Source organism: Rutidosis leptorrhynchoides, unplaced genomic scaffold (assembly GCF_046630445.1).
Source record: "Rutidosis leptorrhynchoides isolate AG116_Rl617_1_P2 unplaced genomic scaffold, CSIRO_AGI_Rlap_v1 contig92, whole genome shotgun sequence".
NCBI lineage: Eukaryota > Viridiplantae > Streptophyta > Magnoliopsida > Asterales > Asteraceae > Rutidosis > Rutidosis leptorrhynchoides.
The window spans coordinates 1-24,798 of NW_027266885.1; the positions used below are offsets into that span (position 1 = coordinate 1).

At 34.3% G+C, this 24,798-nt stretch overlaps 3 protein-coding genes across 3 annotated transcripts; 2 read left to right on the forward strand and 1 right to left on the reverse strand.

The window, feature by feature from the left end:
- Window positions 1-1,317: 1,317 nt before the first annotated feature.
- Window positions 1,318-6,534, reverse strand: LOC139885279 (uncharacterized). The gene is made up of 2 exons (XM_071869202.1): window positions 6,452-6,534; window positions 1,318-1,786 (listed from the first exon to the last, which is right to left on the reverse strand). Exons 1-2 carry the CDS (start codon window positions 6,532-6,534, stop codon window positions 1,318-1,320), a joined length of 552 nt encoding a protein of 183 aa, XP_071725303.1.
- An 11,520-nt stretch (window positions 6,535-18,054) lies between these two features.
- On the forward strand, window positions 18,055-22,169 carry LOC139885281 (probable acyl-CoA dehydrogenase IBR3). Its single transcript, XM_071869204.1, is given in 19 exon segments — window positions 18,055-18,189; window positions 18,273-18,403; window positions 18,481-18,532; window positions 18,534-18,626; window positions 18,705-18,836; window positions 18,920-19,034; window positions 19,037-19,104; window positions 19,200-19,277; window positions 19,452-19,571; window positions 19,651-19,749; window positions 19,831-19,948; window positions 20,039-20,268; window positions 20,386-20,568; window positions 20,669-20,811; window positions 20,922-21,006; window positions 21,090-21,299; window positions 21,379-21,531; window positions 21,677-21,781; window positions 21,978-22,169. Coding segments are annotated over 19 exon segments (2,442 nt in total).
- An 861-nt stretch (window positions 22,170-23,030) lies between these two features.
- Window positions 23,031-24,798, forward strand: LOC139885273 (probable pectinesterase/pectinesterase inhibitor 21). The gene is made up of 2 exons (XM_071869196.1): window positions 23,031-24,036; window positions 24,110-24,798. Exons 1-2 carry the CDS (start codon window positions 23,031-23,033, stop codon window positions 24,796-24,798), a joined length of 1,695 nt encoding a protein of 564 aa, XP_071725297.1.

A 24,798-nucleotide genomic window follows, 5' to 3' on the forward strand; every position in this document is an offset into this window, starting at 1 on the left:
GTATCCGCTCATCGTAACAAGTGGTCGAGTCGCTACTCGTTGAGGTGTTACAACTATCGCTTAAATCAAATCAGCACGTTTCACTTAAGTATTATTAGTTTGATTTATTTGTAAGTCTCTGAACCTCCCACCAGTCGTAGAGAGACTTATCATTTGCACGTCAGTATATTAAATGAATTTAAATCCAATAGTTATAATTGATTCATCCAAAGTCTCAAGCACAAACAACTTTAACTCAAAGAGACTTCAACAGAATCGGCTCGTTGCACAAATGGCTCATTAGATCTTTAGATCATCAGATCTCCATTATCATAATTGTTGCTGACTTAGTATTGGATTGTCTGAGTTAGTTCGACACTTCGGCACGCTAAATCACGATTACCATCATCATCTAGAGGAATGACTTAAACGTCATCAACTAACTCAACTAAAGTGCATCAACAGGAACATAGGAGTCCTTTGTAAGTTCTGATTCAGTTCCTACTGAACTATCACTTCATTCATTATTGCACTTAGTTTATCTATAGGTTGTAAGTTACTTATAGGTACTAGTCCAGTTGCTACTAACCAAGTACTTGTTTATTTTTCACATTTTATTATACTCTAAATTATTGATAAGACTAGCTGTTATAAATTGTGTTAGTTCATACCGTACTGCTGATTCACAATTATTGTTATTATATTTATATTCAAGTAGTTAACTGTTATCTGTTTAGTTAGTACTGGTTGATTATCCGCTGCCATTTAGTATCTAGCTTAAGAATAGGATTATCTTAATTGAATTTAGGTTATTCTTAAGTAGATCTTTTGCACATCTAATCAATCACTTCGATAAAATAGAGATATATATAAGTGGTTGTTAGATTAGATTTGAGTTTTATCTGGTTAAGTTGCCTCTTAGGTGATTTAGTCGAAAAGAGTTAGGAATATCAAATTTCAAAAGACATGCACATCATGACCATTCCCAATCCTCTACCTACTACCAGCAAGTAAGACCTTCCTCGACTCCAATAAACCACGCCAGATATCTGAGGGACAATTCCCCAATGAAGCTTTTAAGAAATGGTCTCTTTCATGGTACTTGTTCTTGATCAATTGTGCCATAAGAAAATTAGGCTCATTCATTATTCGTCAAGCCTGTTTTGCAATCAACGTTAGGTTACATGCCTCCAAAGACCTGAAACCCAGCCCTCCATCCTTCTTATTAGCATATAGTTTCTTCTAAGAAGCTCTATGGATCTTCCTCTTGCCCTCTTTCGAACCCTAAGAAAATTTAGCACAATAAGATTTGAAACTTTCACAAAATCCTTTCGAAAGTCAGAAAAGTCTCACCGCAAAGGTAGGAGCAAACTGAATCACTGACTTAATTAAGACTTCCCTTCCTGCCTTAGATAGCATCTTCCCCTTCCAGTTTGCTACTTTATTCTCCACTCTATCTCGCAAGAACTCAAACAAAGCATGTTTCTTCCTACCCACCACAATCGGCAATCCGAGATAAGTGTTATATGCCATCCCATTTACAATATTTAACTTTTTCTTCACATGCTCCCATAGATCATGATGCACACTGCCATTAAAGAAAATGCTGGATTTTGCAAAATTAACAGCCTGATCTGTAGCTCTATGATACGCCTCTAGTACATCAAGAAAATGCTCGCAATCCAAATCACTCACCCTCATGAAGGCCAAACTATCGTTGGCAAAAAGCAAATAAGAGACTTTATCTCCTGTCTGTGACGCAGAAACATCAGAAATCGGACCATGTTTCACCTTAAAATCAACCAAGCTGGTTTTAGAATTTATTTTTTTGTCAATTTTTATTTTTTCCTATACTATTGTATCCAAAAGTTTCTTATCACTATTTGAATGGATATATCCTAAACATTACTACTTCTGTCTCAAAATACATGATATTTTAGATTTTTGGATTCATTCACATGAATATGTATCTAGTGAAGAATCTTAATTACATACATGTACATATAAATGAACCTAAAAACTTAAAACATCATGTATTTTGAGACTGAGGGAGTAATTAAAAAGACATGACTTCCAAGTGTTTCTTATTAGACACAAATCTAGGAATGTGAGCTTAGATATGGGATTTTTTTTATATATATTTTTTATGATAGCAAAGCTACAATGATACAACTTTAAATGTTATGACGATTGCAAGAATAAATTGAGTTTTGAGTACACAATCTACACTTTTATATCTTAAAAAAGCGAAGTTGATTGGTGAATTTGTATATGCTATGACACAGTGAATCGTTTTGGTACTTCGTTAATATATAGACCTATTACGATAAACAAGGAGTTTAAACTATCCATACATGATAGCAAAACCATGAGCTCCGACTATAATACTTAACTTTGTACCCTATCAACATTTCATCTTCTCCCTAAAATATTTGGCCGTGAATAGTTAAAATGGCCACTTCATTAACCTGTTTTTAGGGTTGGCAATTTAGATCCGATCCGACGGATCGAATAAAAAATTTGCGGATCGTCGGATAGAAAAGTCCGCGGATCGGATCGGATTCGGATATAGAAATATTATTATATTAATATAAATATAATGGCATTAATATTATTATATTAACAATAAATACCAAACACAATACACATAATTCACTAAATAAAGTCTATTTTTCAATGAATTTAATTAAAAATAAAGTAAAAAATAATTAAAAACTCTTAAAAATAAAAAATATTTGTGTATATTTGACATTTTATAATGATTAAATTTAAATTATTTGAAATTTGGATCGGATACTAGTTATGAATATCCGCGGATCGGATCGGATAATGACGTCCGGAATTTTTTCGGATCAAAAAAATTAAGAAAATATCCAATCCGCTCCGTTACCAATCCTACCTATTTTACATGTTACAAGATAACTGTTAAATTTAAATGCAATGTATATGTTTTATAGTTTCACAACATCTTTTAACGAACACGATACTCATTAGTAGTTATAAAACCACGGACCTACTGACTTGTATCATTACAATTATCCTTAATAAATTCATTATCCTACTTTGTTGTCCGGCGGCCTCTTTTAATATTTCCTCCTGAGATTAAAAGCATTAATAATATAATATATATTATGAACATATTTATTTGATGGATATGGATAGAATATTTTTATACATTAATTTTACTTTTTTATCATTATAATTTTTTTTAGATTTATAAATAGTGATCTTTATGTATAAAGCAAATACATATTAATAATATTTTTTTTTCATAATTTTTTCTTTCATTTTTTAGTGCTTTCTCTCTATTGTTTTAATATTATTTTTAATTGTTCACAGCACGTTATCAACACGAGTCTTTATCAACTATTATTTTTTATTCTGATGAATTGTAAATTTTATCTATAATATTTTATTGATGATGATTTCAAACCTATCAAAAGGCATAAAGCCTATACACGAGGAAAAAAAAAAAGCGCCATCTCTTGAAGCGATGAAGGGATCGGCTTCAAAGAAAAGAAAATCTTATAGTTCATAGTCATTCAAATAAAAAGAGACATGACTGATGTGATTAAGTAGAGAGGAATGAGATCTTATAATTTTTAATTATACATAAATAAAAAAATAAAAAAAATCCCAGAAGATATGATGCGAAAGGAAAGAGAGAAAGAGAAGGAGGTTTTGCCATCTTAACTTTGGTCACGAAGAATAGATTTTTTAAAGTTGGTTAATTATGATGTCAAACTATTTGGCAAAATATAGCACCAATTAGTATTAGAGACAGTGATCTCTTCGACATAACTCTTTGGGCCATATAGTTGGCTTGTACAAAATATATAAGATCTGGAGTATAATCAAATTGGCAAAGCCATGATAATAAAAATAATTAAAAACAAAAAGTTAGTTTGTTTTGAGAATGATATTATAGATCTTAAATCCAAAATCAAGGATACCGAATATTGTCATAAAGAGATCAAAAAAGACCTTGAAAATATAAATCAGTAATATTTACATAAAAAAAACAAATTTGATGGTTTATTTATTTTATTCAAATGAAAAGAGATATGATTGGCGAAATCACACAAATTATGGAAATTATGGAGAAGATGATATATTTACTCTCCTTATGAATAATTATAGAGAATATTAAAGAGATCTTTCCCTTATGAAATTATAATAATTTAAAACTCAAATAAAATTTGAGGTGGATAACTGTGATTAAAAAAATAATAATTACACAAACAAAAAAGAGATATTTTGAAGAAAAAAATCTTAGTACAATCCGTATGAAATTGTTTATCAAAAGAAGGCATATATTTGAAGGAAAATGATATTTCTCAAATTTCAATACGAAGAAGAAAAAAAATGGAGACGACGTCATCAAGAAAAAAAATTATTAAAATTTGATCAATTATCTTATATTCATGAAATCAAGTATAAACAATATTGAGATAGTTATTATAATAGAATTCGAAAGAGATATTATACCTAAAGATAAAAAAAATATTAATATAAAGTTTACACTATTATATATTGTGTATTGATGATGTATAATCGTTTTGAGATATTCATACAATTAAAAATCAAGTATAAGAGCAGATATTACTATAATAAATACTGAATTGAGACTATAAATAACAAAATACAAAAGTGATTTTCAAAGAAAAAGAAAAAAAAAATTACAAAAGATCAAAAAGGTCTATTACGAAGTATCTTTGAATAAAAAGTTAAAAGAACAAAAAAATGATATTCAATATTTTATAATGTGGAATTATAAATATTTTAAATAAAAAGATTGCATATAATATGATCTTAATCTTTATCATTTATATGTGTCAAATTATTCTTCTTGATTTATTCGGATTAATAGATTGATTCCTTATTTTTTTATATTTTGAAAATAATGATTGATTACATCTATCATGAAGATAATAAAATTTGCTTGATCCAATTTGATGCACATGCCAATTTTCTATTGAATTACATCAATTATAATATTTTTGGCTAGACGCCACGTATTTCATTTTATTAGGATTATCGATGTGTGAAATTATTAAGTTACTATAACATCTCAAATCAGCGTGAAAATATCAATATGATAAAATGAAATCACATGAGTTATTAATATTAGTTTGATCCATCATATAAATTAAAATTTTATAAGCTAATTCATATGTAATCAAGACATAATAAATCAATGAAAAAAATATTTAAAGAGATTCAAATATCTTATTAATAAAAATAGAAATTTACTTCTAAGAATCGACTATCTTCTTCAACGAAGTTTTGCTTTTCGTTATAATTAGGTACGATTTGCCTCTAAATTTTTCTATTAATTTCAGGTTATTTTCTTTTGTAGTGTTGTGGATGAATGATTTGATGATATTTTATTCTTTTGCGTGATTTTGATGAGTAAGAGAATGTATGACAATGTGTCGTAATGCAGGCAGAGGTCGAGTGCAGTATTTGACTACACTTAGAGACATCATCCCAGTTTACGGTACTTCACATATCGAGTCAGTATAGTGTGTGATGTCTCCAAATATACGCCAATACTCCATTCTGATCCCTATGTGCATTACTACTCATCCCAATATCTTCCTCCGCGTAATTGGTCTATTCGAGAAAGTATGCATCCTATATCATCAGTTTCTTTTTTGTCGATGTCCAAATGTACGCCAATATTACACTCGATTGTAACTGTCCCATGCAATTTGTAGGTCCTCTTGTACGCCAGCGTGCAAGCTATGCTGCACGAAAACGTGCTTGACATGCCGAACCAGTCTCCGAAACATTTCCGGTACTGGTTCGGGTAGGATACGCGTGTGTAACGTTTCGAATGCATTCTTATTGAATCAGAAAAGGTCAACGGGGACGGAAACAATTTTGACCTTAACGGAAACTTCAAGGGAAACGCTTCTTTATCTTAGAATCAAAAATCTTCAAAGTAAATCAATTTAATTGCAGGCTTACCTATTAATTTCAGTTTAACTTTCATGCAATTGATTCTAACCCTAGAAATTAATAGACTCAGGTCAGTTGAACCTAAAATAAACGAAAAAATTGAAAGAAACTAAATCGAGACTCGACTTCTCTCCGTTACTTCTCTATCATGGCCTGATTTTCATTTTGAAAGGAAGGATTGCAAGAGAGTGATGAGGTCACGAGGAGTAAGAAGATAAAATAATGGTACAATGTTAAATAATTTGGTCGGTTCATCTATTTAACTCAAATTGAATCTCTATGAATCCAAAAGTTTGTACACGTTAGTGACACGTGTTACACAATGATTGTCAAACCAAAACAAAGAGCATTAGGATAGTAAGAGGTGGCATATAATTTTTTATTACATGTATTATTTATCAATTATACATTATAATAATTTTAACTTCTCTTTATTATTGACTAATATGAGAATATTTATTTTTATTTTATGGATAAAATTAATTTTATATAATAATAAAAGACGTACTCGTACTGCACAAATTTAGATTTTTCGTATCCCGTACCCGTTTCCGTACCGGTACCGAAACTCGTATCTGTTTCCGTGCACATAGAGTGCAGATTCTCGACAACAAGTAGGGGTCAATTATACACGTTGGGTTTTTTCTTTTAAGGACCAATGAGATCGACTACTCCGTCTTCCAACAAAGGGATAAATGGGAGGAATGGTCAATTATATGCGTTGGGCTCGAAACAAAACGAGGTTGGTCTGATGAAGACGTATCTGAAGTTTCTAAGAAGACTTCACTTTTTCAACTAGTAGGGAAGATCAGCTGGAGTCAGCTTTAAGTACACCTCTTGATGCCCACATGTGATCTTCCGTCCAAGAAAGGGATGAATGGGAGGAATGTGTAGGAAGCAACCAAGATTTTGAAGGAAGTAATCCAAATTCTGAGAGAATGCAGACTGAAACTTCTCCAGAAGGCAATGCAAGGCTTGGTCTAATGAAGATGTATCAAATATTTCTTAAAATACTTCACTTTTTTCAACCAGTAGGGAAGATCAGCTGGAGTCAGTTTTAAGTACTAATATGGAAAATGAAGAGATAGAATTATAATGAAGGAAGATCCCGAAATTCTCAAAGAAACGATGAAGAAATATAATGATGAACTGTATGAACTCTGTCTTCCAACAAATGGAGGAATGTTAGGAATGTGTAGACCCTTGATCACTAGTGTTCTTATGGGTCAATTATACACGTTAGCTAGCTAGATTCTCAGTACTCTTGCAATCGATTTGCACGAAAAAGTAGTTTTTGTAACCTTTATCGATCATCTAGGATTGGTGTTTTGAATTCAATATTAAATAAAGTTTTTTCTGTAATTTAATTGGTCTTTTTATACAACATTCATTTATGATATTTTATTGTAAATGAAATCAAATTGTCTATGCATGTTAAGGATAATCTAATGTAGGTGGTTTCGAGATAGAAATTGGATCGACTTTTGGTTATGAAGCATAGTATTTGGCAACGGTTTAGAAAACGTGGAGAAGTATGATGACATAAAACCATGGTGTATTATAATATAAACCATGCCGTATTATACTTAAAAACCTTGGTGTTATGTCTTGTTATTAACCGTCGTCGTTTGGAGGCGGGTATTTTCAAAAAAAATTGCTAAGTTAAAATATGACATGCGCGTCAATCAACATATCGTTTTCAATATTAATTCAAACTTCTCTTGTTATTCAAAAAACAATTCACTTCTCTCTGAAGGTGGACAAACCCTCTCTCTGAAGCTAGACAAACCCTCTCTCTAAAGCTTGACAATCGTCAAGTACTCGACTTTCAAAAAATTTCTCACCGACACTCGACAATCGATCGCCAACCCTAAAATTACGAAGAGCTTTCAATAATAGCCAAAGGTAAACATTATCGGCTATTATTGAAAGGTCTTCATAATTTTAGGGTTTTTTGAGTTCATCTTAAAACTAATTTTGGATTTTGTATAGCTTATCTAGAATGTAATCTTCAGTTGTAATCGATCCTTAAAGCTTTGCATATATATTTCAATTATTTTTCTTTCTTTGTTTGGAGTAGTGATATGTTTCATTCACAACTTGAACTGTATGGTGAATTTCGATTCATTGGCAATGTCAATTAGCACAATTAAGAGTGCCTTGATGTTAAAACGTATAGAAGAATATAATTTGTGATTTGATGAAAAACATCGACTTTTAATTGTTGGTAACAAATGTTCCTACGAAGAATGACCAATTTTTCAATAAAGCTAGCAATGAATATCTGTACACAATGATTTATGCATTTTGGTACGGTATTTTTTCAACTATATATGTACTGAACATTTGGTATCCTCTTCTCTTTATGTTAGGCTAGCTCTTATTACTTCATCTCTCTCTCGGACCTCGATACTCTTCTCGTTAATTAAAAGTTGGCCTAAGATTCTTTCCAAACATCGACGAGTTGATAGATTACTACCTAAGAAACAGAGTAATCGGGAACCATTTAAATGAGCTCAACGAAACAATCGTCACCATTGATGATTAGAAAAAGCTTGAACAGTAGGAGTTACCTGGTTAGTGACTTAATTTTGTTCTATATATGTATTTGGTGATCATTTTTGGATTAGTTTTGCATTAATTAATTATTTTCTTCTCCAATATGTATATATATTCAGGTCTTTCAGTTGAAACATTGTTGGATAACAACTGGTTCTTTTTTTGTGAGCTGCAAAAAGATGTAAAATGTGACGAAAACAAAAGGACTACTCCTAAAAGTTATTGGAAAGTCACTGGTACCGTTAAAAATTTCTCAACTCGAGAAGATGTTAAAGTTATAAGGAGGAAATTGTCTTACCAGTCAGCTAGAATTGCCTACAAGACCAAATGTGTATCCAAATCCAAATGCAAACCCAAATCGGAGACTGAATCACCATGGATCGTTCATGAGTACACAGCAGACTTTAACTTCCCGAACCCGATATGTATGGTGATGCATGGCTATAATATATATTAATTATATTTTGAATTCTACTTAATATATATATATGTATATTAAGCTTATTGCTCTGTAGAACAACTATGTAGTTTGGCACTTAATGAAGAAGGGAGGGAATGGAGGTACGAGTAATTCTCAAGCTGCATCCAATATTCAAGATGATCAAGAGAGAAGATCTAATTCCCATTGGGTGAGTATTAGAAATATGATTACTCTATATACAGATCCAAATCATATAGCATAGTTTGTATAAGTATTATTGTTGAATTATTTTCTAGTCAGATTAAAGACACAACCTGATGTATTAATTGTATTACATTTGCATTATGCATGACTAGATTTTGATTTTGTGATAAGCTTTATTTCTCTTTGAAAATCATATATCTAATTGTTTGTTTTTGTAGGTACAAGGGTGGGAAATTGATCATAATTTGTGAGCTGAGAATGCATTGATTAACCTTTTGTACATGATAAGGTTTACAACCTTGTACTCCATGTGATTAACCTGTTATGATTAACCTTTTATAAGTTTTACATTAACGGAACTAATGATATGTAAATTATTTATTTTTATTTATGTTTTAATTATTCCTATTAAATTGTGTTTTGGATTAAAATAGTTATGAATTTATTTTTGATAGAATCGATCTACGGAAAAATTTAAAATGAAGGTGGCTTCGAAATCGGGACTATTTGATTCTGTGCCTGGGGTACTATATTAAAATGTCACGATTTTAAAATTGTGCCAATTATTTTTGTAGAGCCGTGCCGTATCTAAGGCCACGACTAGACAACCGTAATAATTTAAGGCCACAACCATAAAACCATGACATAAAAGGGCGATAGGAAGTTAACTGGATGGATTTTGATACACCACGGTTTCACATAATAGTGGCAAAAAAGGGATGAAAACCGTGTCGTGGCCGTATCAAGATTTTCTACTAGTGTATATTGGACAAAATACAAAGATGCGGTTATTTTGAAAGTTAAAGTTTTTTTAACAAATAGTCAATTTTTTCAAGTATCTAAATCTACAAATTATTGTTTGTGAGAATAAATAAGAAAGTCTAAAATTAGCTTTATGGTAAATAAATTTTCTTTAAATACAAGTATATTATATTGGGGGATATATGTTCAAACATTAAATTGCAGATTGTAGATGTGATTATAACCAATTTGATAATTTGGTTTATGTAAAATGTTTGAAGGGTATAAATACTTGAAGGATGAATCACTAAAATGCATGAAGCATATAAAGATTAATAGTAAAAGAAAAACTCCCCAAAATCCATACATCAAAATTATGCATGCATAACTTAAAAAGAGTAATATTATTCAAGATAAAATATATAGTTATATAACTTACATGTTATACTCTTTTTACCTCAAGCATTCTGAAAACAAGGATATTGAGCAGAAAATTTTTTTTTACAGAATTGTTCGTCCAATAATTTACTAAAGAATTTATATTTGTGAAGCCAAATAAAAAACGTTTGCCAATGATCACTAATTTAACATATCCAGTGGATTAGTTTCAATAATAAAGATAAGGCAACTTGCATTATTTAATTATAAAAAATGATATAATAAAGGTGATAAAACGAAGAATATCTAGCCGAAAATTATTCTACTTTCATAATCTTCAAAAGAAAGACGACATTAATGATATACAAGGGATGATATCACGAAGATATTTATTAAGACATCACATGAAAATTTATATATAAAGTTGAGAAGTGTAAACTCAAAAATATCAAGTAGTATCATCATCAGGAGATATTAAATTATATTATACTCTTTTTCCGTTGACTTATATTTTATCTCAATGAATTTTTCTATGTAAGGTTTTTAATGAGGCAATTTTCTTAGAAATATATAAGGATATACTTCTCATTTACTAGGTTTTCATCATATGAGATCTTTTATTAGTAAATTCTTTATGAGACATTAAATTAATATCAAAGGGGAGTACAATTACATATTTAATGGATAATCAGGGACAGTATTATGAACATATTTGTTTGGTGGATATCCATAGAATATTCTTACTCATTAGCTTTGAGAGTGCATGCTATATCAGCACATTATTTGGTTTGAGTATAGTTTTTTTAGTCACTTTTGACCTAGGATATTCTAAAACATAAATTAAAAATTAGGAATTAGGATATTTGAGTTAAAAATCGGGAATTAGGATATTGTGAATGCATACAATTCGAGCCTCATGGTTATATGTTTTGTCACTTTTTGACCTACTAAATAAAATTAGTCATAAGATTGTTATAGTTTAGTATATGATTTTGACTAATAAAATAATCAGTTGTGGGAAAAAAAATCATGTCAACGTGTGTAATTAAGACTAACGACATGGATTGATGACATGGAGGAATTAACAGCCAAGAAGTGATTAAGGGAACAAAAACCAAAAAGAAAACTGAATCAGACACAAAAAAAAAAGAAACAAATAGGATTGATACAGTTCCTTAGGAATCAAGATTTTATAATTGGAAAGCGAAGATGAGGATCATAAGCTTTAAAGAAAAAATCAGATCAAACCATATGGACTTCATCATCAATTCTATGAGTAACGACCAAGGCATTGGAGACTATAAATAGAAGATGATTCTTTTGCAAGAAGTCTTTGCACAAATAGCACGTCAAGCAGGATAAAGGAAGAGCGTCAAGTATCTACACTTTAGCCTCTATTTATTGTCATAGGTTATTTATTTTCTAAAGAGTGGAGAATAGAGGTCGAGAGTACTAGCTGGTGTTGGCTAAATGAGGTAGCGTCCTAGAATAAGTTGTGTCATCTAGGTCTAGCTTTATATAGGAGATAATCGAATTGCTATGATTAGCATAGCTGTGTGGCTTGTGCACAAATCTCCTTTTGGGCTCTTTGAATTAGATGAATGCTCTTGTAACAAACTTCTACCCAACTATGTGGGTCCGCAGAAGTAGGTGTTGTTCATACGCCGAACAACGACACATTATTAATAAATAAAGCAAAGGTGTTTTTATTTTATACTGAATCTCTCGTGTCATCTCTTTTAAAGTTGTTTAATTATTATGTGCCAAAACCTACAACGTTTATATGCTCCAACAGTTTGATCTATTCTAAGTGAGAGCTGTTCTATCCATCACATCATGTTTTTGCAAGACTAAACAAATCCATAATTGTTTCAGTATTGTTTTCGTATCCGCCCATCGTAACAATCGGTCGAGTCGCTACTCGTTGAGGTGTTACACCTATCGTTCAAATCAACACAGCACATTTTCACTAAGTATCATTAGTTTGATTTGTTTATAAGTCTCTGAACCTCGCCACCAGTCCAGAGATACTTATCTTTTATACGTCAGTAGATCAAATTAGTTTAACTCCAATAGTTACAACTGATTCATTCACTTAAAGTCGCAAGCACAATGGCATTTAACCTTAAGAGACTTTCAACACAAACAGTTCATAGCGCAAGCGGTCCATTTGATCTTTAGATCACAATATCTATAGATCTACATATTCCCAACTGTTTCTGACGTTCCTTATTCAGTATCAACTTAATTGAGTCAGATCTGAAGATTCTAGTTCAGTACCAACTCAACTGACTCAGTTCAGAAGGTACTAACTCAAGATTTGATTGATTGAGTTAGTTCGACACTTCAACACGCTAAGTCACGATCACCATCGAAATCCAAAGGAATGATTTAGGCATCATCAACTTACTCAACTAAGGTGCATCAGCAGGAGCACAGGAGTCCATTGTTAGTTATGGTTTAGTTCCTTCTGAACTGTCGTTTCACTTATTATTGCACTTAGTTTATCTGTAGGTTGTAAGTTGTTTGTAAGTACTGGTCCAGTTGTTTCTGACCAAGTACTAATTTATCTTTTACGGTTTATTATACTCTAAATTATTGATAAGATTAGTTGTTATAAATAGTATTAGTTTGTTCCGTACTATTGCTTTATATTTATCGTTCTTAGATTTACATTCGAGTGATTAACTGCAATCTGTTTAGATAGTATTGGTTGATTATCCACTACTGTTTAGTATCTAACTTAAGAATAGGTTTATCTCGATTGTATTTAGATTACTTTTAAGTAGATCATTTGTGCATCTAAATAATCACTTCGATAAAACAGAGATATATATAAGTGGTTGTCTGATTAGGTTTGAGTTATAATTGGTTAGGTTGCCTCTTAGGTGACTTAGTCGAAAGGAGTTAGGGCAATCAAATTTTAATTAGTATCAGAACTGGCACCGTAACGTAATTCGGTGAGATTAAGTCCTAACCATCATGAAGTCAATAATTCAAGTAGTAATGGAAGGAATTATTAGACATTTCGGATGTCTATTTTGGATCAAATCACTAATCACCGGTGAAACACATGATCTTGAAGACACAATGCAGACAATAGAAGATAAAACCACTACAAGGCAATAAGATGGAGACTACGACTACAACTGGTATCTCGACAGTGGATGTTCAAAACACATGACATGAGATGAGAACCTACTGAACAAGATAGTTCCAAGAAGGTATGGATCTATGATACTTGGTGATAAGAGCGAAATGAAGATTATCAGAGAAGGTACTTTAATTCTAAGAGACAGTGTTAGATTAGAAAATGTACTTCTAGTTGAGGGACTGAAAGCAAATGTAATTAGCATTAGTCAATTATGTTATCAAAATCTATTTGTCAATTTCAACAAAAATTCTTGTAGAGTTTATGATAACAGAAAACACTTGATAATACATGGAGAAAGATCATATGATAACTGCTATAAAATCATTGACAAATATGATAAAGATGTAAAACTTTCATGATCAACCTGCATATAGTAGTCATAGAAGATATCAACAACGAAGGCACATCATGAAGGAAGACAAAGTATTCAAAAGAGAAGCCGCTTCTCAATTTGGACACTTGAATCTTGTTAAAAATCAACTGGAGTATGAGAACAGGAATAGAGATAGAAGAATCACAAAGGAAGAAATCCTTTTCAGACAAGGAATGGATCAACAAACGAAAGAACTCTAGCACACTGTATGGAGAGCTCAGGAAGAAATACTAAAAGAAAGAGAAGTTCTAGAAAATATACTATGGAAGCTAAATACTACTTCCACAATCTTCTTGATCAAGACTAGAGCAACAAAGAGTATCATGTAACTACAGAAAGAACAACACTAAAAACTACATAGGTGTCATGGTTGAAGATAAAATTCTGGTCAAGATTTGTGACCATCATTCAGAAATCAGAATACATGTTAGAGGTTTTTAAACATTTGGAGATTGATATGGATCCTAAAGATTGTAAGATTCACAAATAGAAGAAAGAGCAAAGATTGGACAACGAAGATCAAAGGAAGTGCTACAACATGAAATGTCAGAAGCAATCAAGCGAGAAAACACAGAGCATCAGAGAAGAAGTAACAGCACCAGAAAGTTCTACCACAAGTTATTTTTACCGACTTAAACAGAATTCAACCAGGAAATGACGAGTACCAGAAGGAAGATGCTGAAAAAGTCACAAGTACTTAAGAAGGAGATAATTCTCAAAATCATGAAGAACAAAAGAAAGAAATCAGATATTCAGTTTCTTCTATTTCTCAAAACTCAATAGGAAGTCAAAAAGAAGAATCTAAATCAACAAAAATTAAATATTATGATTTTGAAATGTTTAAATATTCTCTTATCATGCAAATAAATTTTATGGACAATGATGTACTTAAAACACTTGAATATCTAAAAAATAATTATTGTTTTTGTGATAATCATATTGAACTTAGGAAGAAGGTAGAATTATTGGAACAAAGACTGAATGAAAAGGAAAAAGAATTGTTGAAATACAAAGATCAGATTGAGAAGACTCAAGACGCTTTCTCTAGTTCTAGTGACAACACAAAGAATGGAGGAAGACCTTGTGCAATAAGGGTGGCTGATCAGCAAAGAGAAGAATTTTCATTCGTGAAAAAGGAGAGGCCAATAACTTGCTATCATTATGGAAATCAAGGACATACCCGATCACGATGTCATAAGCTGAAGGTTCAATCTATACAAGGAGTAGTACAATGGAAACCTCAACAAACACCTTGTCCAAAAGCTAACCTAACAATTAAAAAGGGGATAAAGAAAAAAAATGTTCAAGAAATGAGAAATCTTGAGAAGAACCGTCAAATAGAAAGATGATTATTCCAATCAGGAATTACCACAATAAAACATGGGTTCAAAAGAAACTTTTAGACAAAGGGGAATTACCACAATAAAGCATGGGTTCAAAAGAAACTTTTAAACAAAGGAAAGAAGAAAACATGGAGAAGAAAAGAAGACAACTTGGTCAAATTGACAGAGAAATTAATAAAAAGATATATTCGACTTGATTAAAAGAAAAAACAATATCTTTAGTAATATAAAGCATGTAGAAACCACTATTTAGAAGCCACTATTTAGGAAAAAGAATATTTATCTATAAGATGTTTTTAAGGAAAAAAAAATTTTCTAAAAAAAATATATATAATACTAATATAATAATATATATGTACATTCTCGGGAAGCGGGAAACAACTATGATACACTCCACAAAAACCCTTCAAACAGAGATCAAACGAAAAGTCTAGCCTATTGTAATTGAACTTCATCAATCAAAATTTAGAAGAAATCAAATAAGGACTAAGATAAGATGATCTCAGATAATTGCAAACTTGAAATCGAAGAATCTCTACGAGCATCTTCTTTGCTAGTCCCAAATTTGAGTCTCAATCTCTTTCATTGCAATATCTCGAAATTATAGATCCCAATTCTATATTTTTAATTTAATTGAGAGAAGAATGATGATGATTGGATAATTTTTTAATGAGAGAATTATGAGAGGTGAGAAATGAGTAGAGGAGAGGAGAAAGAGAAGAGTTACTGGCGAAGGGAGAAAAGAGAGATTGAACTATTTATTAATAAAATATTAAAGGGTAAGGGAGAGAGATAAAATTGGGATGTCCCTGGAAGCTGAGACGGAAAGAAAAAATTTTGGGATCCAAATGCCATATCAGCGTCCTCCCAAATTTATTCCACTGCATTTTTTGTCTCAAAAATTATGAAGTGGACAAATGGGGACCTGCAGTGTGGATGGTCTAACTCTCCTCCTCATCAATGAATTATACACATGACAAGGCATATTCTGAGAGAGAGTAGCAACTTAATTTCTACTCGCGCTAAGGCTACGACATTCCTTGATCCTATCGGCGAAAGATAAGATTTTTATCATTTTTATTTGGACAAAAGTAATTGTTTCGTCCCTGTTTAAAACATTTCTAAATCATTTCGTCCTTTCAAACATAAAGTTCACCATTTTGTCCCAACATTTACGCTTTCATTATACTATTTGGTCCTTTTGCACTTACGAACGTTAAATTGTGCTGATTTGGCACTTACAACCAATCAAAGCGAGACACGTATCAATTATGTGTTAAAAAAATCCACCTAGACTTTGTTATCTTGGTTTAAGTTATCCTTAACATAATTCTTACATATCGAACCCACATTAAACTAAATCTGAGCTAGCTACTCCAATCTTCTCCGACCTCATCTAATGATACTAGACCCCACAAACAAAAACTAGAAACTTTAATCAAAATTCCCAGAAAGACCGATTAACTCTGCAAAACTACACTTAGGCACCATACTCATGCACTTCAAGCTCGGTCAGCATAGTCAAATCAAATGACCGATTAACTCTACAAAACTCACAAAAATAATGGAGCAAATTCAAAATCTTTGGAACAAATAGTTTGATAAAAAAAATTAAAAAAAGTACCTTGAAAATGAGAAAGAACAATTCTAATCGACTATGAAAGAGAGAGAGTTTTCCAAGATCAATCCTTTTTTCTTCTCAATTTCAATTAGTTTACACCAGCATATTTTAGAGATCAACTTGATCTCTGCTCAGGGATTGAAACCGCCGTCGAAGAACACGCGCAAAATGCAGAGTTACGCGCTCGCTTGGGCTAATTCTTCTGCGAAGCTCAGGACTCAAATCGATCGAGTCGAAGGCGAAAACCCTACCTGCAACGACAATCGAACCTCTACCAGATCTCAATTCATCATATTCCAATGTACGACCCTCAACATCATTTGATGGACTTGCAGAAAGTTCGGGTCTAATCGGCGACCCGGATTCGTGGTTATTATCGGGTCAAGACGGCAATAAACAATGACAGCACCTCGTTGTCAACTCAGTCGAACTTGGCGTCCGCAGCCGCTAATCCTGTCAGGCAATCTTGATCGTGACCTTATTAAAGACCTCGTCGAGATCTTCCCTCTCGTCCAATCCCTCATCGTAATCTCTCTATAATCTTCTTTTCTATTGTTGGGGTTTTACTCGTTACTAGGTTGATCATAGATTAGTCTTTTAACCTTGAATTTGTTTATGGATTTCATTTTGTAAGAAATTATGTTGAATGGAATTGTGCACACTGCACAAGACCATCAAAAGAAGAGCAACTCATTCACTCGGCGAGGTTCGATTGTGTACACTAAACGGTTCGGATTTGGTTTAAGGTGGGTTCGATTTCAGTTCAGTTCGGTATGTAAGAATTGTGTTAAGGATAAGTTGAACCAAGATAACAAAATTTAGGTGGATTTTTTTTAACACATAATTGACACGTGTGGGTTTTGATTGGTTGTAAGTGCCAAAACGGCACAATTTAACGTTCGTTATTACAAAAGAACCAAACAATATAATGGATGTGTAAATCTTAAGACGAAGTGATAAATTTTATGTTTGGAGGACTAAACGGTTCAGATATGTTTCAAACGGTTCATTATACAATATACAGTATATAGTACCAAACTGAAAAAGACAAATGCATGAATGAATTAAAATCCACCTCGCCTGCTTATGATATTGACAACCTAGTCCTTCCATTGAATTAAATCGAGGGTTTGATCCTTTACTTCATATTTCCAACAAATTGTAAATCTCTTTGATAATTGGTGTATAATACTAATACAGTATAATCTAATTTCACAACTTTGAAAGGTTCCATTGGCCTTGGTAACCCATTCACTTGGAAATTTCCAGGTCTTTGGTTCAAAGGGTTGGTACCAACAACTTTGAAGGGAAGGGAAAATGGCGAATCGCACTGGAGATTTAGTTGGGGAAATACAGGAAGCACATAAGCTGGACCTTAAAGCTCTTTTTGGCTATGCATCCAAACACGTCCCTGGCTTCCCTGTCTCTCCCTCTCACTTCTCTGTCTCTCAGGTACATACATACAGTACCTGTACTACTAGTTCAAAGTGAAATTCATTTCATCGTTGATTTTAATTTTATTTATCACTCGATAGTTTGGCCATGGACAATCGAACCCAACGTTTCTGATTAAAGTCGGCACTGGAGATTCCATTCAACGCTACGTCTTGAGGAAGAAGCCTCCCGGCAAGCTACTCCAGTCAGCTCATGCCGTCGACAGGAGAATTTCAGGTCAATTCTCAATTCCAAACATTTAATTTTTATATATTTATTTACTTGTTTTAAAAAACAAAAAAAAAATTGACAGGTTCTCAAGGCTCTGGGTGAGCACACCCAAGTTCCAGTTCCTAAGGTTTTTCTGCTTTTGCATGGATCCGAGTATCATCGGAACTGCCTTTTACATCATGGAGTTTCTGGAAGGGCGAATTTTCATCGACCCCAAGCTCCCTGTATGTATTCTGACCTCATTCCCAAATACTTTTCATTGATTTTGAGTTTTGAACCGCTTTTATTTGGAAAATTATTAGGGAGTACCACCTGAGAGGAGGAGGGAAATATATCGAGCCACAGCTCAAGTATTGGCTGCTCTTCATTCTGCAAATGTCGATGCCATTGGTTTAGGAAAGTATGGACGTCGTGACAATTATTGTAAACGACAGGTCTGTCATTGTTTGGAGCGTGCATCAGTTAAAATGAGACTACATTTTATCCTGGATTTGGACTAATTGGATGCTTGTTTCAGATAGAGAGATGGGCTAAACAGTATGTTGCTTCGACTTCCGAAGGAAAACCCGAGAGCAATCCAAAGATGTTTCAGCTGATCGATTGGCTGCAAAACAATATTCCGCCGGAAGATTCTTCGGGGCAACATCGGGCCTTGTCCATGGCGACTTTAGGCTCGATAATGTCGTGTTCCACCCCAGCGAGGTCTGAATAATATAGTCATGAAGTTTTCAACTCTTTTGTTTGTTATTGAATTTATGTATGTATTGTTCATCTATGGCTTGCTTTTCATTGTGTAGGATCGAGTGATTGGTATTCTTGACTGGGAGTTATCTACTCTCGGAAACCAAATGTGCGATGTTGCTTATACCTGTATGGTAATGAGTGGATTTCACTTCTCACTATTTACTTCCAGCTTATATGGATAATAATTTCTATTAAAAAGTTCAAAACCACACAAAACAAGCACTCATCATTTCTCCAAAAGTAAGTTTCAAAAGATGAACCAAGCACAAATCTAGTCATTGACTGACTGATTGTTACTTTGGCAGCCTTATCTTGTGAATCTGAATGTTGACAAGGAACATCTGGAAGGAGGTTTTGAGAGTACTGGAATCCCAGAAGGAATTCCATCGCAAGAAGAATTTCTGGCAGATTACTGTAGCGCTGCTGTAAGAATTACTTTAACTATCCACTGACTTGTATGTGTCTCTTTTACGTGGGGCTGATGTTGAAAATATTCCTCTGTAGGGAAAACCTTGGCCTGCTGCTCAATGGAAATTTTATACTGCCTTTGGTTTGTTTCGTGGGGCTTCAATCTACACTGGGGTTTATAACAGATGGCTAATGGTATTCAATGACAAGAATTCAATCCTCTATTTGTAATCTTATGCTATTTGCGTTCATATACAAATGGATTTGACAATGCAGGGCAATGCTTCTGGAGGCAATCGTGCCCGATGTGTCGGAGGCCATGCGATTGGTCTCATTGATACCGCTTGGGCTTTTATTGCTCGAGAATCTGTGCTTTCTGATCTTCCTCCATTTGGTAACTATCCTATTTTCTGCCCTTTTAGTTTTCCTTAGGATGAAAATTGTCTAACATTTTATTATCTAACTTATCGATCTATTTTCCTAGATTTGAGGAAACAGTTTGAGAATGAATACGAGGGGGGAAAGTTTGTTCCCAGTAAAAGAGTTCTTGAACTAAGAAACAAGTTGATTAAATTCATTGAGGATCGGATATACCCCATGGAAAATGAATTTTACAAACTTGCTCAATCCCCTTCACGCTGGACAGTTCATCCAGAAGAGGAGAGGTTGAAGGAGCTGGCAAAACAAGAAGGTCTATGGAACTTATTTATTCCTGTATGTGATTCTAATGATTCCTTGCTCTTCCGCTTTGATTAAATTTCTGTTATCGCAGACATATTCCTGTGTTTGTGTGTTTAATACTCCATCCATGTGAATCTGCATTTCTTGCAGCTTGACAGTGCTGCTAGGGCAAGAGAAGTGCTATTTGGTGGAAAAGAATCTGGTTTTTCAAATAACTTCCTGGGCGCTGGCCTCTCAAACCTCGAGTATGGATTCCTTTGCGAGATCATGGGACGTTCAGTTTGGGCTCCACAAGTGTTTAATTGTGGTGCGCCTGACACCGGAAATATGGAGGTACCGACGATTGCTTTAGATTCTTCGGTTGAGTATCAAGGAATACTAATTACGACATGCAAACCATGATACATTAATACCTAATATGTTTTATATTTAGGTGTTACTACGTTATGGAACCAAAGAACAACTCCAGGAATGGCTAATTCCGTTGCTTGAAGGAAAAATACGTTCTGGATTTGCAATGACAGAACCTCAAGTTGCTTCTTCTGATGCAACTAATATTGAATGTTCTATCAAGAGGTAGGCTCATCTCATAATTCAAATACAGTAGTTACAAATCAGAATCTTGACAATATTTCAATAATTACTTCGCTGAGACAACCTCATTGCAACACATTTTACTTCTCCAGGCGAGGTGATTCGTATATTATCAATGGACGAAAGTGGTGGACAAGTGGGGCCATGGATCCAAGGTGTAAACTTCTTATAGTCATGGTTAGTGGTGATCCATGTAAGAAAGAGCACTTCCGTTTGGTTATTTTGATTGTGTTTAAATTAAGTTGCTTTGTCAAATGCAGGGTAAAACTGATTTTACTGCACCAAAACATAAGCAACAATCCATGATCCTAATAGATATTAATACTCCAGGAATACACATAAAGAGGCCCCTTCAGGTGTTTGGCTTTGATGATGCACCTCATGGTCATGCCGAGATTGTCTTCGATGATGTGCTAGTGCCCGCAAAGAATATCCTACTGGGAGAAGGACGTGGATTTGAAATTGCCCAGGTTATATAATTTTTATATGTATTCTTGTTTATATGGTTTTGGATTATTTTGTCACCTGAAGTTGTTTGCATATGTACAGGGTAGACTTGGCCCAGGAAGATTGCACCACTGCATGAGATTGATTGGTGCTGCAGAACGTGGCATGCAAGTAATGGTTCAAAGAGCTCTTAGCCGAAAAGCATTTGGAAAGTTCATTGCTCAGCATGGCTCATTTCTTTCAGACATGGCTAAGGTTACAGTCCTTAAATTCAACATTAAAATCTTATTATTAGCATCTAATTAAAGCTGAAAGCACGAAACCAACCATAAACCGATCAGTTTTTTAGATTTTATCATCCATATTCTCATGTGACACAAATGGATGTTATGTTATATAGTGTCGAATAGAGCTGGAGAGAACAAGACTGTTGGTTCTGGAAGCAGCTGATCAGCTAGATCGGCTTGGAAACAAAAAGGCTCGCGGTATCCTTGCTATGGCCAAGGTAATCTGTGAACACTTGTTATTCATTCTTTTGGCGTCATACGATCCATCTGTTTTGAAAGGATGCTAGTGTGATGGATAGGAAAGTTTGATGATGACGAGTTTTTGTGAAAATACAATGACTAAATTTTGAATTATCAATCAAGCAAATGTTCACATTTTTATTTTATTTTTTCATTTGTGTTTGTATGGATTAGGTAGCAGCTCCAAACATGGCATTGATGGTACTAGATATGGCAATGCAAGTTCACGGCGCTGCTGGTCTATCATCGGACACTGTTTTGTCACATCTCTGGGCGACAGCGCGGACTCTGAGAATCGCCGATGGCCCTGACGAAGTTCACTTGGGAACTATTGCTAAGTTAGAGTTGCAGAGAGCCAAACTGTAAGATTCTACTTAGTTGACATAAAGGCTTTGCTTCATATATACAGAATTATTCAACGAAACTTTGGAAATAATTTAGTACGTTACAGACTACAAGAGGAGTATTATATGGATCGTTCAAGAGAAACCGATTCTCTAACCATGGCGTTTGTAATGAATATATATATAGATATACATGTTAATGAGAAACTGAGAATATGATTCAAATTATGTTTCGAATATGAGTAAATTTAATTTCAATTGACTTGGGTTTCATAAAGTGTTGGACAATTTTGATTCAATCGCCGATGGTAAGAAAATGCACAACCCATTCTAAAAGGAAAACGACTAAAAAAAGAGACGATTCATTATTATATTTTAATCGGGCATGTCACACACATAAGTTTAAATTTCCTAGACAGTCCTAATATAGCCTGGTCTGTTAGTAATATATAGCAGGGAGGAATGGAGGTACTTTCACCAATCATATGCGATGCGAAACAGATGGGATTCAAATTAAATGGGGAAAAGCTTTGTTAGGATTATGGAAAAACAAACAGTTGACGACCATCGTTTTTCTAGGAAAAATCCAACCTCAAATTCCTAACAGGAAATTCGGGTCTTAACTTCGAAATTGTCAGTACTATATAAACTAGCTTCACTCATCTTATTCCTCAGACCAGAGCCTTCGTGGGGGTTCAAAAAACTGTCTCAAATAACCTCGAGCCCCAGAAAGGCTCGATTTTCGCCTCGGGTTTTCTCCTTGCAATTTTGTTTTTCCGACAAAAAAAACTTTAGAAGTTTTGAAAAAAGAAAAACAAAAAAGTTAGAAGAAATACCCGAAACAGATTTATAAATATATATATATATATAATTATATATAAATATGGGGTACAGCGATGATGGTGGTGGCAAGAAGAAGCTTACCATTATCGGCGTTTGTTCCTTGATTCTTGTCGCGATGGTCGTAGCCGTCGCATATGGCGTAAATGGAAATGCGGAGCACACACAAAAGGATGGCACAAGCTCAGGCTCCGGAGAGATCTCAACTTCAAAGAAAATGATAAAAAACCTTTGCCAACCAACCGAATACAAGAAGACTTGTGAAGACAGTCTCAACTCAGCCCATCCTAATACTACCGATCCTAAAGAGCTCATTAGGATTGCGTTCAAGCTGGCGATGAAATCAATTGACCAAGCCATTGAGAACTCCACGGCTATCATAAAGATCACCGAGGATCCTAGAGCGAAAGACGCTCTCAACGCTTGCAAAACCCTAATGAACGACTCTATCTTTGAGTTGAAGAATTCGTTCGACAAGATGGCTGATTTTGACCTTCATGACTTCGAAGACTTGATGGAGGATGTCCAGATGTGGCTCACTTCATCGTACACTTACCAAGATACCTGTTTGGACCAATTCGAGAACACGACCGGCGAATCCGGCGAGAAGATGAAGAAAATACTAAAAACTTCCATGGAGCTTACGAACAATGCTTTTTCTATGGTGGATGGACTCCGTTCGTTCGTCTCGAGCTTGAACATCTCGAGTTTCAGCCGTAGGCTTATTGCATCCGAGAACAGATCTTCTCCTTCGTGGGCCCAGCGAAGGCTCTTACAGGTTAATCCTGCAACTCGAAAGCCGGATGTGATTGTTGCCAAGGACGGAACTGGAAAGTATACAACGATCAACGAGGCCCTTAAGGACATTCCTTTGAAAAGAACCAAGCCTTTTACAATTTTTGTCAAGGCCGGAATCTATGCTGAGTATGTGACATTTACTAAGGATATGGATAATGTATATTTGGTCGGAGAAGGCGCTACGACCACGATAATCACCGGTGATAGGAATTTCTTGGACGGAATCACCACCGTACATACCCCCACCGTTGGTAAGTATCTAGTTTCACTTTTCTTAAATAATTGAGTTTACTAATGGCGGCTAATTAATTTCTATTTAAACAGCTGTGCTAGGAAAACACTTCATGGCTAAAGACATAGGATTTGAGAACAGTGCAGGGCCCAAGAAACACCAAGCTGTGGCTCTCCGTGTGGCTGGCGACTTTTCAATCTTCTACAATTGCACAATGTACGGTTACCAAGACACGCTCTACGTGCATGCAGGCCGCCAATTCTACCGAGATTGCACCGTCTACGGGACCATAGACTTCGTCTTCGGTAACGGAGCAGTAGTGATGCAGAATTGCAAATTCATCATTAGGAAACCTCTAGAGAATCAGGCATGCATGGTGACGGCGCATGGAAGGAAAGAAAGGACCGTGCACACAGGGCTAGTGATCCAAGACAGTACGATCACCGGCGAGCCTGATTACATGTTGGTGAAGGATGTTAACCAGGCATACTTAGGAAGACCCTGGAAAATCTATTCTAGGACGGTGATCATGAATACAAATATCGATAGCGTGATCGCCCCAGAAGGATGGTTCCCTTGGGCCGGAGATGTTGGTCTTAACAGCTGTTTCTACGCCGAGTATAACAATTCGGGGGCAGGAGCCGCTCAGGTTGGTAGAGTGACGTGGAAGGGAGTTAAGAAACTAACGGCCGCCCAAGTTCATAAGTACACGGCTGAGGTTTTCCTAAGAGGTGATAGATGGGTTAAATTGTCCGGTGTGCCGTATAAACCAGGAATGTAA